This window comes from Pseudorca crassidens, chromosome 17 (assembly GCF_039906515.1).
Source record: "Pseudorca crassidens isolate mPseCra1 chromosome 17, mPseCra1.hap1, whole genome shotgun sequence".
Lineage (NCBI taxonomy): Eukaryota > Metazoa > Chordata > Mammalia > Artiodactyla > Delphinidae > Pseudorca > Pseudorca crassidens.
Genome location: NC_090312.1, coordinates 77,229,557 through 77,249,354, shown reverse-complemented (window position 1 = coordinate 77,249,354; position 19,798 = coordinate 77,229,557). Strand labels below are relative to the sequence as shown.

Below are 19,798 nucleotides of genomic sequence, written 5' to 3'. Positions count from 1 at the left end.
TTTTCCCTCGTGGATTTTCTAGAATATTAGTTTTGGTTAATAGATAACCTCCCCCAAATGGATCTTATGTTGTAAAACGCATAGGAAACAAAAGGTTAAACAAAGTTCAATTGGTTCCTTTGCTACCAGACTTTTTCAAAGGCTTTAATTAAACAGACCAACATGTTCTTTAACTTCCTAAGAGAAGGCCAAGAATGCGGCGTTTCACTTGGAATCCTCTTTTTGTACGAAGAGACCCTGCAGAATAATATTTTGCAGTACCTATTTTGGGAAATGCTAGTTTAATGATCCCTTTCTGTGGGGGTGGTGAGGATGCTCCCACCACGGGCTTTTTGCTCCTGTTTCCTTTGCCTGAAATACTAGCCCCAGGCAGCCACATGGCTGGCTTCCCACATCACCTTTACTCGGAGGTGACTTTCTCAGTGAGGCCTTCCCTGATCAACGTTTTAAAATTCAGGTCCCTTTCTCAACATTCGCTAGCCTTCTTCCCTATTTATCTTCCAACGTGGCACCTTCTAGCTTTTTCTCCCCTCTATCTTTTGTTTATTATCTCTCCCTCCCTCCCAAATAGAGGGTAAGTTCCTTGAAGGCAGGACCTTCCTATTGCCACACTCAAGGGACAGCTCTCAGCCGGCATTTTATTCAGCCTATTGTTTTATTCAACACCATCGAACGCTCCGTCAACTGTGAAAATACTGAGATAGTCTGAAAATGCTCCCTTCACTCAGCCTCCAGGACACTGTCCTCTTTCCTGCCTGACTGGCCACCCTTCAGATATCTGTCCTGGATTCTTCTCACATTTGTGCCTTTAAACGTGGCGAAGCGGAGGGCTCAGTCCTGAGATTTCATCTCTGCTCTAGCTTCACTCACAAAGCACGTGGATGCGAACATCATCTACAGGCTGATAACTCCCAAGTCATTTCGGCAGCCCAGATGTCCCGACCCGTCGTGGTAGTGGCCGAGCTCATCAGGGCTGGATAAGCTATGCTGAGTTTGGTTTTACTAAGAGAATGAACGTTTACTTCTTACCTGCTGTCCTTGGTAGGCAGCTCCACTAAGCACGGATCTCTCCTCCAGCAAGTGGCTCATAGGCTGGGGCTCCTTGCATTCTGGGGCTCCCCCATCTTCTAGGGCATCAGAGTTCTTCATTTCCAGCCATGCGGAAGAGAGAAAAAAAAAGCATGGGAGATTCACATCTATTTTGTTTGCGTATAGAAGTGGTGAATCTTACTTCTACCTACAGTCTTACTTCTGCCTACGTTCCGCTCTCCAGAACTTGGTCGTATGCCTCATCTTGTAACCTGGGGGCTGGGAAGTGTAGTTTAGCCAGGTTCCCAGACAGGGGAGAAGACCAGGGTACAGGTGAGCTCCACCAACTCCACTGCTAGGAGGAAGGGGCAGTACCACAAGTGAATTTCATGGCTTTGTCTTAATAGAATCCTCCCTGCTGTTTTGGAGATGGGTTACTCCTAGCTTTTTTTTTTCTTTTTTTTTTTGTGGTACGCGGGCCTCTCACTGCTGTGGCCTCTCCCGTTGCAGAGCACAGGCTCCGGACGTGCAGGCTCAGCGGCCATGGCTCACGGGCCCAGCCGCTCCGCGGCATGTGGGATCTTCCTGGACCGGGGCACGAACCCGTGTCCCCTGCATCAGCAGGCGGACTCTCAACCACTGTGCCACCAGGGAAGCCCCACTCCTAGTTTTTGATATGGAGAAGTGATGTATATCTAGTAATTGGAAAATAAATTGTGCTCAAATACAAGAAAATTTTCAGCTGACTCAAATCTTGTACAGAATGAGGCCATGTTAAAATGATTCTATCTATGCTATAAAAGTACAATGTTCCCTCACAAGGCAGGGCCAGTATGGAGAAATTCAAGTTGACCTTTAAAACTTCCAGCATGCTCATTAGGAACACTTGTTCATTCTGTTCTAATAGCAACTGAAACTCTTTAAATGACAGCACTTTCAAACCATGAGGACAGTCCTCTTGTAAATGTCATCTAAAACGCTCGCAGCTAAAGCAAGATTAAGAAATTCTAACTTGGATTTGAGATTTATGCTTTGAAATGTTTATTGTTTTATCTCAATTAGTGAGCATATGCACCCTTAAAACCCTCATGAAGATGGTCGACAATCCAAATTTTGTGACGTATATAGTTTGTATGAACCTACAGTAGGAGATAAGAGCTTCGACTATAAGAACTGACAGGTCTGGATTCAACTTCATTCAGTCTCTTACTTGATGTGTGAACTTGAGCAAGTTTTTAACTAGTCTAAGTAAGATTATGTTTCCTCATCTGTAAAACTGGGATATTATAGACACTATAACACATGTATTATACCTACATAAGATTGTCATGGGTATGATATGAGATAACATATGTAAAAATTCCTGGTAGATACTAAGTGCCCAATTCTTAACTATTAAATTACCTTTACTGACTTCAATGTTTTCTCTTAAATTATATCTATTAAGACTTTAACATCTTACTACACTTACTTATTACGAGCGTAGTTACAGACCAAAGATATTTTGGTGGTTAAAACTTTAACATTTGCCAGAAGGTTTGCTTCCAGTGACCTCTGTGTTCCTTTGACCGCGCTTCTTTCTCTAAGACACACCATGGTTTTGTGACTGTAAGGCCTAAAGGGTGAGGCACATCGTATCTTCCGGCATTGATTGCCCGTGCAAATCAGTGATTCAACCAATCTGGATTTCTCCACTAATTGGCTTTTAAATAATGAGCAACGATCATCTATTTACCACATAAGGCCCCTGAGGGAAACCTGAAGATGAAGTATTGTGTACTTCATAGTCAACTAGAAGCCCTTTTATAGGTTACTGTGGTTAGAGAAGCAGGAGGGATTTTTCTGGCAAATTAAATTTTCTTTGCTTGAGCTCAGCTCTGCTGACTCAGAGTGACCAGGCTGGATGGATTTGCAGTTTACCCCTTCTCTCCTCCCAACAGCGGTCACCTCCTTGAGGACAGTCACCTCCTTGGTCACCTTGCCTGGCCAGCAATGAGATTGCCAGAGTCCAGGAAGAATGCAGTTCTCCTCTTTGGCGCTCTATTAAGTAGGAAGTAAAAACAAAACAAAACAAAAAACAGTTGGTTTTCCTGCTCTATAGACTTTCCTACCAGGTGTGAGGCAGATATCAGGGTAATCAAGATACTCTTCAAGTTTACAGTCACATTTTCTGTTGTCTCGGCAAAAATTTGGCAGGCACGCACCATGAGATAGATGGTTTTTGATCTCTTTCCCTTCCGTCCTTCCTCCCTCCCTCCCTGCCTCCTTTCCTTCCTTTTAATTTCTTTAAAAATTTTTTTAAATAGAGATTATCTGTAAGCTCATTCTTAGAAAACAGTGGAGCTAAGAAAAATGTAGGGTCTCCTGGTGACAAATAAACGCTTGAAGACTCTCCAACGTAGTCACGTCTATTTATTAATCACCAAATCTTTGGATAGCTCTTTTATAGAAGGCTTTCTTATTTGGCCTCTGCAGCACGTTCAGCTTTCCCTGACCTTCACCTCCGGTTATCTATGCTGTTTATTAGCTCTGCTCTAAGAAACTACCATAAACCACACAGGCTAAACTCTGGTCTGTGTCTTTCTCTCAGACGAAGCATCGCAGTGTCCCTGTCTCTCCCACCGGACAATGAACGGATGGGACACAGAAGTGCACATCCTGTATCCCTGCACCCCTGCATTTCACTCATATGCTGAGCTCAGTAACTGCAGGGTGAACTGTTGACCAGAATGGAATATGAAAAATATCATCAAGGAATCTTGTTTAGGTTGTAGCCAGGGAAGACTCTGAGTTTGATCTGCTCGTCTGAACTGGTTTGACAGAAGGCCGGTTTTGCTTACTCTGTTTAGGAGAATTGCCAAAGCATTATAACAGTTCTAGGATCTGCAGATAAAAAAAAATTTCATCCTTTAGCATGCCCTGATCTGAACCTGCATAAAAAGCCCCAATCCTTCCTACCCTCAAGAGAACACTGGGTTGGTACAGCGTCTCAGAAATCAATGATGCTTTCTAGGAGCACATATTCAAAGAAAGTCCATAGCCCGTAATCAGCTGGAGCTATCTCCCAGCGGCGTCCGAATACGCATGCTCTTCTCTCTCATGCTTGCTACTGACTTGCTACGTAAAGCATCTGGTGTGTCGCTGTTACTGCATGAGCTCTCCATCTCCTTGCCAATAGGTGGATATGTGACTTTCACACTAATGAGTACCACATGGTGTAACAGAAACCCATCACCATGAAATATAGCATTTTTAGAAGGCTCTCTTGCATCAGGGAAGCCCATTTATGCTGCTGAAAATGTTTTTATCTGTCTGCTTTGATGTGGGAAATGGGTGTCATTAGTAGGACATGAACCAAATCCCAACTTCATGCTTGTGTCCTCGTGTTGCCTTCAGACCTACATACATGCAGTTGGGTGAATGAATGGAGGCCTTCAGCCAAGGTCCTGAAAGACACTCAGAGTCACCACGGGGAAGAAGCAGACGGTCTAAAACACAGCTCATGTCCTCATCCTCTCCCTCTTTCCTTCTTTGCCTTTGGTTTTCCGAGGAATCTTAATAGATGGGCAGAGGGCATAGTATCTGTGAATTTGAGTGGTCCTGCTCTGGTTTCCACATAAGTGCAGTAGAAGAAGAGAGGAAGGATGGGAGTTAGAGACAGCCAGACTGAGCAGAGCTCCCCAAGCCTTGCCAGGCAATGTGATTTTGAGGTCAGGTGTGTCTTGAACCCTGTTGGAAGTATGTTTGCCTGCAGGCATTAGAAATTTAGTGAATATCGCTAGTAAGTGCTTTATTATCCAGCAGGAAACTCGGCCAACTGCCACCAGTAACATCTGTAACTGATTGTCAAGGAAAGAGAGAGGAAATAGTTTCGGCTGTACCGTGTGGCTCCTAAATCTTGATCAAACACAAGAAAAGGCAGCTGAGTGACGCTTGAATCGTGCGGTGTGAAAATGAAGTGCAAACGTAGTGCCCATTTAGAAATGAAGGATTTTTCTAATGGACTGCACGAATCACTTAGTGCTGCTCCAGACGCCCAAAGACAAGAGAGGAGAGCCCCTGAGAGTGTCCTGCAGTGTATCTTGTGCCTTACCGTTTACCTTGGCATTCTTTGTTTAACACTTCACATACGGCAGAAAAGATTAGCCTTGGAGAAGCTTCTACTATACTTAGAAAAATGGCTACTCCTACTGGGGAGTTTTGAAATATTCACAGTAATCATATTCCTTGATTTTATTTTGAGATAATTGTAGACTCACACGCAGTTGTAGGAGAAAATACAGAGCGAGTCTGTACAACCTCTATTCAGCTTCCTCCACTGGTAGCATCTTGCAAAACTACAGAGCACTAGCACGACCAGAATATTGACATCAGTGGAGTCAAGTTACAGAACACCTTCATCACCACAAGGCTCTCTCTTGTTACCCATTTATCAGTCTCGCAGGGCGTTAACAGTTATCCTCTCTCTGGGAATTCCTTCTAGGGAGCTGATCTTGATTCTTTAATTAACCTCAGTCCTAAGCCCAGGTACCTTGCATGGCTCTGAAAGAGTCATGCCACATCCATGATGCTGTGACTCTGGTTCACCCTCTTATTTTCCACAGTAAAGTCCCATCTCCAATACTCATTCCACAGTTACATTTCTGAACAATAGAATGTACAGTAGAACCTCCTCTATCTCCTTCTCTTTCCTAGTTGATTTATCCCACTCAACTGGCTTTCCCAATTTCTTAAAAAAATTTTTTTCCCCACATGTTCAGACCTATTTCTTATCACCCCACCACTCTCTTGGTCACTGGCTCCTCCTTCATTCATTTTTTTTCAAACATCTTTATTGGAGTATAATTGCTTTACAATGGTGCGTTAGTTTCTGCTTTATAACAAAGTGAATCAGCTATACATATACGTATATCCCCATATCTCCACCCTACTTCCTACACTCTCGGGTATCAGATCCTTATTTTAGTAACCCTTGAATGCTCTGATTTTTATCTGGTGTAGGAAAATAAGGCAGATGGGTGAGAATAACCTTCTCTGAATATTCAGAGAGCAAAGAGGGGATCCTAGCTTCAGATTTCCTGGTCAATCATTGAGCCAGTATTCCATTTAGGAGGGATTTAGAGGTAGCACTCTTTGAATGTGGAGTTAGAATATTAGTTAGTTTGGAAGATATGCTTGTAGATTATCTAGTGAGAACATGTATTTGAGTGACTTGGGGTTTAGAGGAAGGATTGATTATAGCGATGTTAGCACTCCAAGCTACCTCTTGTGTCACCACTATTCCAAAGAAAAATATTAGAGAAGCATGACTGTAAATTTAAAAAAAGGACACCAAGGAACACAAACCTGACCTCAGCAGCCGAGGGCATGAGTAGAGCTCAGGGAGAGAAGGAGGGAGAAGGAGTCAAAGTACCAGAAGGCCGTGGCGATGGCCATTTCTGCCAAGTGCTTCAAAGAATATAATCCAGTGTTTGTCCTGTAGTCGACACTCATAAGTATGTGCTGAATTGAAGAGGTGCAAGGTCTGGGGCTTCCCTGGTGGTGCAGTGGTTGAGAGTCCACCTGCCGATGCAGGGGACACGGGTTCGTGCCCCGGTCTGGGAAGATCCCACATGCCGCGGAGCGGCTGGGCCCGTGAGCCATGGCCGCTGGGCCTGCGCGTCTGGAGCCTGTGCTCCGCAACGGGAAAGGCCACAACAGTGAGAGGCCTGCGTACTGGAAAAAAAAAAAAAAAAAAAAAAGAGGTGCAAGGTCTGAACTGATTGTTCAGTGAGGAATTAAAGACAGTAAACCAGTCATTACACAAAGGCAATTTTCTGTCTTCCCCTCTCCTCTGTAAACTCTACCTTGTATTATTTGATATTATTCCACGAGTATCAAGCAGGCCGTCAGTTGTCCAATGTAAAAACATGATCCCCTTTAGAAAGCAAAGAAGGAAGAAAAGGAGGGAATACCGGAAATGAAGGGAAGGGAAGAAGGAAAGGAGAGCTTGGGTAATCATTAGTGCTGTTCACCAGCACTTCTGGTCTTTTCTTTACTAGCCACATGGTAGAATTATACTTCCTGACACCCTAGAAGTCAGCCACGTGTTTGGCCTGTAAAATGTGACAGGTGAAGCATGTCACTTCTGGCAGCCAACCTGAAGAGCTAAGGTGCGATTCCCCACGCTGTTTCCCTCCGCTGTGGCTGCCCTGTTCCAGACGGGGAGGCTGCATCCCTGGCCAAGAACAAGTCAAGCCCGGCTCCCGCCAACCCTGCAAGGATATTCTGTGTGAACGAGAAGGAAATCTTTCCAGTTCTAAATGATAAAAAGCTGGGGTTGTGTGTGACTATAACATAACACAGCCTGTCCTGAATCATAGAACATAGTAAGTAACATAGTCTTTCGCAGTAGGATGGTAGGTGTTTTTTCTTTTCTTCTTTCTTATCTTTTTGTATGTTCTAATTTTTCAAATAATTTTTTAAATCAATTTTGTACTCTTCTAGAATGGGTATATTTTTTGTAATAAGGAAATAAATTAATTTAAAATAAACTAGGGAAAAGATGATTTTAATGATTTGAATATGTTTATAATTCAAAATTATATCTTTATTGATAAATGCATGAAATACACAGAAATTAATGCCACGTTCTTGAACCCGGGGTATGTTTTTGGAGCAGACTCTGTAGTCACCAAGAACTCTGAAAAACAAAATGTCACACTGTCATGGAATCAAGGTTTACCATCTTGAGACAGGTCTGCTCCAGCCCCTAAGAAATGCACCTTCGTGAGGGTGGTGGACTCCTTTGGGGTCCTGGGAGACATTTGCGTGACAGACAACTTCCCATTTATCTGTGGTTTGCTAATGAGATCAGGCAAAACGACCAAGAATGATGGGCATTGCTTAAAAGAGCCCTCTGTTTTCTAATTTTCCCTTCCCTCATCCTTCCCTTTGCACAATACACACACACACACACACACACACACACACACACACACACAATAATTAATAATGCCGTCAGGCTCATTCGAGGATAACCATACCATTTGCACACTGCCCTTATTACACAGGAGAGCCTTGTTACATGTGTTTATCTGCACATATTCGTCTGCCGACCTGAATGAGATCAATAAGATCCCATGCCTTCAAGATGGCAGACTCCAAGCCAGGGCCAACCCACAGACAACTGATGGGTCTCAGCCCTGTTTTCTTTCAATCTCTTCTGACACAAATCAAAGACAGTGCTGCTGTCTTTGAGGACTGAGATTCCACAGACAAAAATTAGGAGTCTCTAGATATTTCGTAAAGGTTAATGTTTTCTTTGAGATTTTACCTAGTGCCTTTGCAGTAGTATTTACAGAGTTTTCTTCCACTTGACCAACCTAGAAATATATTATATAATAGACTCTCAATAGAAATAAAAACCCTCTTACTGGTCCTATTGAAAAATGTTCATTGCAGCTCTATTTACAATAGTCAGGAGATGAAAGCAACCTAAGTGTCCATCATCGGATGAATGGATAAAGAAGATGTGGCACATATATACAATGGAATATTACTCAGCCATAAAATAAACGAAATTGAGCTATTTGTAGTGAGGTGGATAGACCTAGAGTCTGTCATACAGAGTGAAGTAAGTCAGAAAGAGAAAGACAAATACCGTATGCTAACACATATATATGGAATTTAAGAAAAAAAATGTCATGAAGAACCTAGGGGTAAGATGGGAATAAAGACACAGACCTACTAGAGAATGGACTTGAGGATATGGGGAGGGGGAAGTGTAAGCTGTGACAAAACGAGAGAGAGGCATGGACATATATATACAGTACCAAACGTAAGGTAGATAGCTAGTGGGAAGCAGCCGCATAGCACAGGGAGATCAGCTCGGTGCTCTGTGACCGCCTGGAGGGGTGGGATAGGGAGGGTGGGAGGGAGGGAGACGCAAGAGGGAAGAGATATGGGAAGATATGTATATGTATAACTGATTCACATTGCTATAAAGCAGAAACCAACACACCATTGTAAAGCAATTATACTCCAATAAAGATGTAAAAAAAAAAAAAAAAGAAAAGAAAAGGATAGTAAAGCCCTGGTTTACAGATAAACTCTTTGCTCTTTTTCTCCTTCTACAGCTCCAGAACCCATGTTTAGCATGTAAGACAATGAATTATAGTTATTTTTAGTTCTGGATAACAAGTTCAAAAGGCCCTAAAAGACTGAGGTTATTGCTTAGTGCTCATTGCAAAGGAAAACCTTCTGGGAAAGGTCTTGCTTTTTAAGAAACCAAAGAATTTTTAGATCCCAAACTGTACCTGAAAGAGAAAAGAAAACCTTATTAAGAACTTCTACTTTTCTAAATTTACATTTGGAATAGTGAGAGATTATGACAAATGTGCAAATTGGTATAAATGGTCTCTCCAACCTTACTTGGTGGTTTAATTTTTTTAAAAATAGAATAAACAAAAGAAAAAATACATACCCCTCAGAACAAAGACCTTTTACTGAAATTGTCTAGTTTACCCTTCAAAATATTTAATTCCTTTGTACTCTGTAAGATGTCTAGATAGAGGCAAAATTATTGTTAAACTTTTTAAAGGTTGACCTTTAAGCACAGGTCCATGTACTTACATTGGAAACTAGGTCTCAATGTAGAAGGTGCCCATGGAGCCTATAGACTCAAAGGGTTCTGAAAAAAGTTAATAACCCTCATTCTTTGTGACTAAAAAAGACCCAGGCAGGGCATTTCATACACCGCAAGGAGCAGCTAGTGGCCTGAACTGTTAGCTCAGATAACGGGGCTCCTTCTGCTTTCATCCCATCTTGCTAACATTCTACAAAGATGTTTGTTGCAATGAAATTGATTGCCAGCGCACTTGGCAATTCGAATTGCATTAGATGTTCCTTCTTTTTTAATGCCATTAACCACACGAATGCAATCTTTGGAAGCTCTATATCAGGAACTCAGGACCTGGTGCTGTGGGACTAGTTCAGGTTTTATGGTCAAGGTCCCTTGTTCTGTGGATCTAATTAGCATGCAGAGCAGCTTCTCGGCTTCTAAAGTGTAAGCTTATGCCCTGAGCTGGATTCTAAAATTGAATGCGTTTTTTTAAATGCTCTTATTTCCTGATATTTACAAAATGTGTTCATCTGCAGAAAAGGAGGACCTCAATTAGGGGAATCAACTAGCCCATCAATGAGCAAATGTCTGTCCCTGGGACCTACTGTGTGGATCCCAGGTTGAAGTAAGGAGTCAGTTCTGAAATCTGTGAAAAGGAGCCACAGATGTTGGATGCTGTCAGACTTTGGAGGATTTCAGAGAGCCCCATCTCTGAAGAGCCTTTGAAATCCTTTTCCAACCCCTCCCTACACAGCTTCAATCACCCAGAAAGTTGAGTTATTGTCATGATCACCCAGTGGAGAGGGCTGGAGCCGGAGAGCAGAGAATGAGGGTAAAGGGTAAAGACAGCCATCTTGTAGGGCTCATGGGAACTGAAGCCTTGGTGCCCTGACACTACGAAGAATTCCAGCTCCTTCACTATCTGGGCTGCAAACGCTCTGGTGTCATGTCGGAGGTCATATAATTGTGACTTGGAAAAGACAGGCCTGATGTAGGATTTCTCAGTTGTGGAGCCTTGGGGGAAGAGGGAGGCAAGGGGAACAGAGAAGACCTTAACAGCTGGGAAGTAAGCGTGTTTCCTGTCTCTCCCTCCGCTAGCTGGTGCTTCAGTCTGAGAGAAGAAGCAGGCTGCTCCCCTCTAACCTGTGATGTGCGCTCATTGGTGTGCGTTTCTTTCTTTCCACCCAGGACAGCTTTCCTGCCCGCTTCGGAGGAGTCCATTTTGTCAACCAGCCCTGGTACATTCATGCCCTGTATACGCTCATCAAGCCATTCCTTAAAGACAAGACCAGGAAACGGGTAATGAAAACAAAAACCCAAAGGGGGGATTCAGAGGCACAGTTACAAAGCCTGTTCTCTCCCTCTCTCTCTCTCCCTCTCTCTGTATTTTTCATTGTTTTTTTTCCCTGCTTTTCTGTAGTCCCTGAGCATTTGAGCTCAGCTGGAGTTCGCAAATGGCCTGGATTTAATCAGTAATTGAGTAACTGAGTTATTTTACAGTCCGGGTGACAAACCAAAGGAAACATGGAAGGTATGCAAATACCAGATGCCCCTTTTACTGTAAATGCTTGTGGGAAATATGGAGTGAAGCAGCTTCCTGTTCGTGGAATATTTTAAGAGCTAGCATTTTGTCCTGTGAATATATTATTGCAAGAAGAATACTGATGATTCGTATTTTTCCCCATGGCTCTTGGGTCATAGCTGCCAGCTCCGTCACCTTTGAGATTGGGAAAGCATTCTTCTTTGGAAATAATAGAGCTCGTAGGAAGAAGGCTTTTAAAATCTTGACTGCATCAGCTGATGACATTTGGGAAGCCAGCCTCTTCCACCAGAGCTGGGTATTTTTTCATGGCATTCTGATTAGCTGAGAAACCGAACATTTTTTAACCACTCGGAATCTCAGTTTCTTCATTTGTAAAATGGAAAAACTAACACCCACATCACAGAGTGGTTGGAGTAATTTAATGAGACAGACAGCATAAAGCCATTCATGTAGCAGAGACTCTATGACACCAATTTCTCTTTCCCATTTAGCTCTCTTTTCTTGTAAGCTTTCCGATTTCAGCTATCACCTGGCTCAGGGACATCACCTCTTAAAGGAACCAGGGTCAGTCTTACAGTGCCTTACATAGGCCTCTATGCCCCAGGGACCCCGTGCTGGGGAACAGCTCTGAGTATTCGGGGGGGAATGACGATGTGAGGGACACCCTCCCATACACACTCTGCAGGTTTCCTAACTCCTAGACCTCAGATGCTTCCAGATCCTTAGGAAACACGGCAGTAGGGTATGGGATACGGGGTAATTCCGCTGTCCCCAAATGAGTGTGGAACTGGGAACTAGAATTCACCAGCCCCAAGAGGCAGAGGCATTCTGGAACATTCTGCAATCTGTCTGGGGTTCACGACAGTGATAAGGGCAGAGAAGTGCCCTAGACTGTTCCCAGTGTGGCTTCATGCTTTCCACTGGCTTTATTTTCTACTTAAGAAGGATCCAGTGGGAATTCCTCCCACAAAGCAATCGACATTTGTGCTATGCCATTGAAGGGGGTTTCTGAAGCTCTGGGTGCAGAACAGAATCTGACAGGTGGGGATTCCACCTCCTACCTGCTGAATTCCTCCACCCCACAGGACCCCCGGAGAGAGGGCCAGTTTCAACAGCGCTCCTTTTCCTCTAAGAACTGGAAGCGTTGCATGGGTGGGTACCAGGGCCAGTATTTTGCTCCAGCTTTTCCATGCTTCAAATACTACAATTCCTCCAGTGAGACATTTTGCAAAAGCCAGAATATGTGAATTTCTTCCAAAAAATTCTTGTTAAAATTCAGTCATAGCCAACAATCCAGTGTCAGAAAATGTACATTGTTTTCTGAAGTGCTACAGTATTCTTGTGAAGAATTTTAACACTTAGCTTCTTGTCCCCTTCCTCTTTAAATGATGTCATTACATCACAAGTTAAAACCAGTACAACAGAACAAAGTAGCAAGTATTTATTATGTACTTATACAGTACACTATAATAAACAGGCACACCACGGAGATATCGCGGGTTCGGTTCCAGACCACCGCAAAAAGGCGAGTATTGTGATAAAGTATTCTATTAAGTGTGCAGTAGCATTATGTCTAAAAAAATGTTCATACCTTACCTCTTGCACCATTGGTGGGAATGTAAATTGATACAGCCACTACGGAGAACAGTATGGAGGTTCCTTAAAGAACTACAAATAGAACTACCATATGACCCAGCGATCCCACCACTGGGCATATACCCTGAGAAAACCATAATTCAAAAAGAGTCATGTACCAAAATGTTCACTGCAGCTCTATATACAATAGCCTGGAGATGGAAACAACCTAAGTGTCCATCATTGGATGAATGGATAAAGAAGATGTGGCATATATATACAATGGAATATTACTCAGCCATAAAAAGAAACGAAATTGAGTTATTTGTAGTGAGGTGGATGGACCTAGAGACTGTCATTCAGAGTGAAGTAAGTCAGAAAGAGAAAAACAAATACCGTATGCTAACACATATATATGGAATCTAAAAAAAAAAAAAAAGGTTCTGAAGGACCTAGGGGCAGGACAGGAATAAAGACGCAGACATAGAGAATGGACTTGAGGACACAGGGAGGGGGAAGGGTAAGCTGGGACGAAGTGAGAGAGTGTCATGGACATATATACACTACCAAAAGTAAAATAGCTAGCTAGTGGGAAGCAGCTGCATAGCACAGGGAGATCAGCTCGGTGCTTTGTGACCACCTAGAGGGGTGGGATAGGGAGAGTGGGAGGGAGATGCAAGAGGGAGGAGATATGGGAACATATGTATATGTATAGCTGATTCACTTTGTTGTAAAGCAGAAACTAACACACCATTGTAAAGCACTTATACTCCAATAAAGATGTTAAAAAAACTATTAAACAAATTCCTCATTAACAGTCAGAAACTTTACATGTCCTTTTTGTTCTCCTTGAACTTGTGTTTCCATTATACTTCCCCCACCGAATCATAGCCTCATATAACATTTTTTTTATACTGAAAAGCATTTTATCGGTCACCCTGTTACATTTCTTTGCAACAAAAATATGTATATAAATTTAAATTACTCTTTGATTACCCATGACCCTAATGCTTTAAGTATCAAAAATTTTTCTTTAAAGTTGGGTAATCATAAAAATGCTATTAATGCACAATTGTCCAAAACAACGTAAATATGTTATAAATGTTAATAATTATTAAATTTTAAAAGTAAAATTTTGATTAAAAAAAGTTCATACCTTAATTAAAAATACAAAACAACAAAAAAAGTGTAATAGTTACATCGAGGATCACTGATCACAGATCACCATGACAAATATAATAATAATGAAAAAGTTTGAACCATTGAGAGAATTATCAAAATGTGACCCAGAGACACGAGGAGAGCAAACGCTGTTAGAAAAATGGCACCAATGGACTTGATGCCATGTGCCTGACGTAGGGTTGCCACAAACCTTCGATTTATAAAAAGCATGATATCCGTGAAGTGCAGTAAAGCACAATAAACAAGGGATGCCTGTAGTATGTGGTACATAGCATAATATAATACTTATATGGCATATTATTATACTATGTGTATTTTAAAAATCACATTTACACTTCATCATGGTTAAGCACGGGTGGGTGTGTGTGTGTGTAATTGATGGCCCTATACTTGAGTACAATTTACGCGCATTAAGCCTGCAACTTGAAGAAGTGTGGGAACCGATGTCATTATACAGATGCCCCTTAGATACACTTTCAGGAGTCAATTCCTACATCGCAGGCAATGGTAATCATCAACTTGTGGCTTATCCACTTTATAGATCTGTTTGAAAATGTTGTTATTTGGGGGTGTTTTCTCCCCTGCTTGACTAATTTCCATCACCATCTATCATATGCTTAGAAGATGCAAACTTGTTTGTTGAGGGTATTGGCAAATCCAGACAAAAATAGAAAATCGTTGCAAAAATATCTCACGGCAAATTCTCAGGTCCCAGTTTTCAGTTCCACTGACTAAGAATTCACTGAGCTTTTTCCTTGTGCCCACACCACCCTGGGAGCTAGGAGAGTGTTAAAAGAGAAAGACGACACTGTCCCTTTTCCTGAGCATTCTTTTCTTGCTATGGGGAAGCAAGACATAAATGAACAAATCAGAAAAAACTAGAAGTCATCACACAATGAAGAGTTAATTTAGGGAAGAGGGGAGAACCAGAGTGGGCAGGTGCCACGGGGACAGACTGAGAAAGAAGTTGCCACTGGGTGTAGGCTTGGGAAGGATGGGGAGGGTTGAGGAGGGTTCAGAGGGTACGCCGGGGGAGAACACAGCAATGTGGAGCTGTGTGTGAAGCATGACTCGATGGTTTCGGATGGGCTGCATCCCTACTCTTTTCATCAGCAGGGATAATTAAGAGATGACGTCGTGCATGTAAATTTGGGCCATGGCCAAGTAATACCCAATTTGTTCATGAACTTCATTTTTAAGGACTATTAATTCAGGCCCTTTTCTGAGCAATAAATTAACATTTTATGCAGACTAAGCTACAGACACAAAATTGAACGCCTCTTTAAACCCCGTGATCACCAGCAGCGCATCCACTTTGTCACTGCTAGATTGTGTATTCGATTAAATGCTTGGTCATAAGTTTTGGATGTTTTCCTTGCTAATTATTTTTTCTTTCCAGATTTTCCTGCATGGAAACAACTTAAACAGCCTCCACCAGCTAATACACCCTGAATTTTTGCCGTCTGAATTTGGAGGAACCCTTCCTCCTTATGACATGGGAACCTGGGCCCGGACGTTACTCGGCCCTGACTACAGCGATGAAAACGACTACACTCACACCTCCTATAACGCAATGCACGTGAAGCACACATCCTCCAATCTGGAGAGAGAGTGCTCACCCAAGCCCATGAAAAGGTAAGGCCTGGGTTAGCAGAGCCTCCCAGTTAGAGGTCCAGAGGCATTTTGGATTTGGGCCTATTGTGGGTTAAGTAATTGAAGACCTTTATGGGCACAGAACTTGAATAAAATAAACTGCAATACATTCTCAGCTGATTTCACCAGAACTGAAAGTAAATGGGGGTTGGCTGGCCCAGAAATACAGTTGTTCCCATTGTATGATAGAAACAGTAAAAGGCTGGGACCTCATTCATGTCACGATTACAGCCCTAGTCTCTACGGAATCTGTTAACTCACACAGAATGAAATGTGGGACCTTTGAGATCCATTGAATGAAAAAGCAATCTGCTAGAAAACGTTTCTATCATCGATGCATTTGGAACCATTTATTGAGCATTTACACTCACAATTTTCATCCTTTGTTTCCTGGAGGTCCCCTCGCAGTGCGCTCAGATACATCTGCATTTTGATCTGGGCTCAATCTGGCATCCCTGCTATTCAAGGAAAGGGATGATGATGATGATGATGTTTTTAATGTACTATCTGGGATTCCAGTCTCATTCAGCTCATTAATTTTCCAAACAAACATTCGTGTCTCAGCTCTGGAAGAGGAACTCCTAGCCTGATGATGGTGGAGCCGTGGTTCCTTCTCAAAAGGCCAGAAATTACCATAGGCAGAAAGGCACATTTTCTTTTTCCTTGTACAGTGAGTGAGCTGAATGGGGCCTCACAGCTAAACCCAGCCTGTGATGCAGGCGCACCAGCCACCAAATCAGACAGAGTCACTTTGAGGAAAAGCAGAGCCAAAGTGACTTTGAAGATACACAGAGTGGTGTAGAAGCCTGGCCTTATCCTTTCGACAGGTATTTAGGGAGAGCTCCTCTGTGCTGAGATCACAGGCCCCTGCACCTCATGGAATCAAAAGACCAGTGCGTGCAAAGCACCTCAACGCAAAAAGTGGCAATATTGCAGCACCCACGTAGAAGAGCACACATGTAACATTTTAGATATAAATTCTATACCGACCTTCTAAGTTGGCACGACACGGCAATGATTGTGCTGCCTTCAGTGTGTATTTACATGTAAAGATGTTTGTTCCCAGGATGATTTTTTTAGCTAGAGATAACACCATGCGTCAGTCAAAACTGGCAAGTTTTGTCACTTCCAGTAATTTGGGGGGCTTTGATGCAGCCTGATCATAGATAGAGTTTGGCTGAGTATATGCAATAACTCCTGTTTTCATTCATTTATTAAACCTTTAGAACTTATTAGGAATCCAGAAACTTGTTTGTAGAGGAAGAGGCCTTAAAGACCTGAGCTGCACCTTCACTCATGCCAGGAAGGAGTGGCCCCAGCTTCCAGGGAAATGGTCCACATCACCCAGCCTGTATACCGGGCGATCAGAGGGGCCAGTGCTTTGGGGTCTTGTCCAGCTACACAGTGGAAGGGCTGCTTTTGATCCCTTTGACAAAACGCCTTCGTCCCTATGTTCCCTAAAGTCCTCTCCTCGATCCCACATGGAAGAAGTAGGACGATGTCAAAAGACATTGTGAGCCATCCGCTTTTTTGGAGGGAGTGGGGAGAGGGTGAGGGAATGCTTGGATCGAGTTCAGATTTCTGAGCCAGAAGGAAATTTTTGGCCATGTTGTTCCCTTTTGGGTCCTGCCTGGGTGGTTAAAAAAAAAAAAAGTCGTTTGAACTGTTTTCAGCTGTCAATAGAATTGGCCGTGACCTTGGTGACCTTTCAGCATGTACTCCTCGTCTTATAGGGTGAATGCACGCGTTTGCTGGATAACCACTCATTTCCGGCAGAAGTAATACATCATCATGAAATACAACCCATACGAAAAGAATGAGGGGTGGCGGTGTGGAAACAGGAGGACCCTTGTCTTCTAAGCAGTCGGGGCAAAAAAGGGCCCATTTTACTGTGTGGCCCGGGAACAGATGTTCCATATGGAGGTTACGTTCAGTAAAATTACATAATGCGTCATTTCTTAATGAATGCCCCACAGTCCCTGCTGCCCTGTAAGTTGTCTTGTGACTGGTTTATAGCTCAAACAGGATTGAACTTCGTACTTTCGGGGTGTCACTCCTCTTCAGGCAGCTCATGCCTGACATATCGTCACTTCTAGAAGCAAGGACCTCACGGGTGCGCCACACATGCCTGGTGTTTTATGTCGGTTATTGGATACTGAAGTGTTGCGTGGGTGCTGACAGGAAACTGTTAACATATCTTAAAGAACCGAGAGAAATAGCTGGCTAGTCTCATCGTTACTTGTGCATCCGGCTGAGGTGATGTCCTGCTTTTACACAACTTTCTTTGCTGGGGCAGAAATGCGGGTGGTGGTGCATCTCCTTGCAAATGCATCCTATAGAGCCATGCAACACTAGAATGGAAGAAAATCTACGATGAATTCAGTCCATAAGGACATGAATGAGGCCAGATAAAATATGGTGGGGGGATGCCACGTTCTCCTCTTTTTTAACGAATGACATGACAGATTATGAGATAAAGAGTTCTAAGCTCCTGGCAAAGCCAGGAAGTAGGGTTGAATTAGAGGAAAATGAACAGACGTGGGTGTGACTGGGTGTAGTTTCAAGTGCAAAGTGTTTGGCTACTCACAGTGTCTGTTCCGAAAAAGACTCCTGTTTGCTGAAGACTCATAGTCAGATGCAATTACTTGGAAAGGGAGATGTAGTCTAGGCAAGAAAAGCAAAGAAAGCTTATTTCTTGTGAACATATTGCTGTTGGTAGACAAACATTTTGCCTGATTCCAATAACGCTGATGCTGTGTGTACCCAACATCTAGCTAGCAGTGGGTGTCTCGTATAAGTTTTAGTGATCGTATGGATGAAAACAAATATTTGACATGATATGTGATAAAAATCTCTTGGAAGTGTCAATCATAAAAACAATGCGCTGCTTGCATAGAGAATTTCAGCTCCTTTTCAGGTTTAGGCAAACCTGCCGTAGATCCTATCTGGGCTTAAATTATCCAAACTGCAGTGTTCGAGTTCTCACGTCAAGGCCGTAAGTGAGCATTGTTGAGCTTTCAGCATCTCATAGGAAACTCCTTCAGGGCCCCATTTGGGATGCAGCTGCCTGTGTCCCTGTGATGACGGCAGTCAGCCCTGCTGGCCCGGCTTCCCTCTGCTCCACTGCTCTTCAAGACGGGCCTCAGGGGCTCCAGGCACGTGTCACCGCATCCTAACCACCCCCGCTTGCTTCCGCTTTGAGACTTTGAGGCAGTGTTTACAGTTCTCTTCTTCTCACTTGCCTTTTTTTCCCCCCCAGTCTCCCCTTATGGGACTAGATGTGGGTTCCGGTCACTTCCTTCCACTGATTTTTCTAGTTATGTGATGTTAGGCACACGTGGAGTGTTGGCTGCCTCAACTCTAAAGTGGATATAACCTCAGGGGTCGCTGTCAGAGTCAGATGGCAGCAGGGGGAGACAGTACCCAGGACGTCCTACAGAGGAACAGGATGCTAAGTAGTAGCTTTCCTTCTCCAGCATGGTTCGTAAGGATTTCCAGTTTTTTAGAGTTTTAACTTCTTTCCCAGTGGAAGTTTCTCACTAATGCTGGAAATTCCCAACTCCCTAAGAGAGAAGCAGGCAGTGATCAGGTGTGGTGGCCTGAAGGGAGATGCCTTGAATTCCGGGTTAGGAGTCAGCCTTGCACTGGCCATCTCCCTCTTCTTTGCCTTAATGTGTGCAGAGGGCAGGAATTTTGTACCCTTGGAGCCCTGCACCCAGGACGGTCATGCATAGTGGGTGCTGGACACAGAAGGCAAAGTCAGGGTGGGGGGAATTAGCGACACAGACCCCCTGCCTCTCCTCCTCTCTGTCTGCCAAGAAGGTCTAGGCTTCATAGGACCACTGATTTTCCACTCACCAACCCATCCTGGTGTAAGCCTGCCCTCTTGGGCTTGGATAGCAGTTCTATCCTTATTGGTCTTTATTAGTGTTATTCCTTCCTCTCTGTCCCTCTAATCTAACTTATTATCCATGGAATCTTAAGTGTAATCTTTAAAAATCATAATGATGCCACCCCTTTGCCCCACATCCTCTACAGACTTCCCACTGGTTCCCTGCATTGGATGAAGGCTGCTCCCCTTTATCACAGGCCCCTGCCACATTGGCTTCTGTCCACCGCCTCCAGGGCCTCCCTGCTCCGAGATGTTCTCCCCTGGCTCGTGGCCCACACTTTCATCAGGGCTGGCTTCTCTACCCACAGCCCTGGAGGGAGTT

General features: G+C 43.4%; 1 protein-coding gene across 1 annotated transcript in view; it reads left to right on the top strand.

The window, feature by feature from the left end:
- The window catches only part of CLVS1 (clavesin 1), a 212,037-nt gene that overhangs the window by 176,901 nt on the left and 15,338 nt on the right, over positions 1–19,798 (top strand). Inside the window, exons 6-7 of the mRNA XM_067712250.1 lie at positions 10,820–10,930; positions 15,331–15,566. Of these exons, the coding sequence (XP_067568351.1) occupies positions 10,820–10,930; positions 15,331–15,566 (347 nt within the window). The remainder of the gene's footprint in view (positions 1–10,819; positions 10,931–15,330; positions 15,567–19,798) is intronic.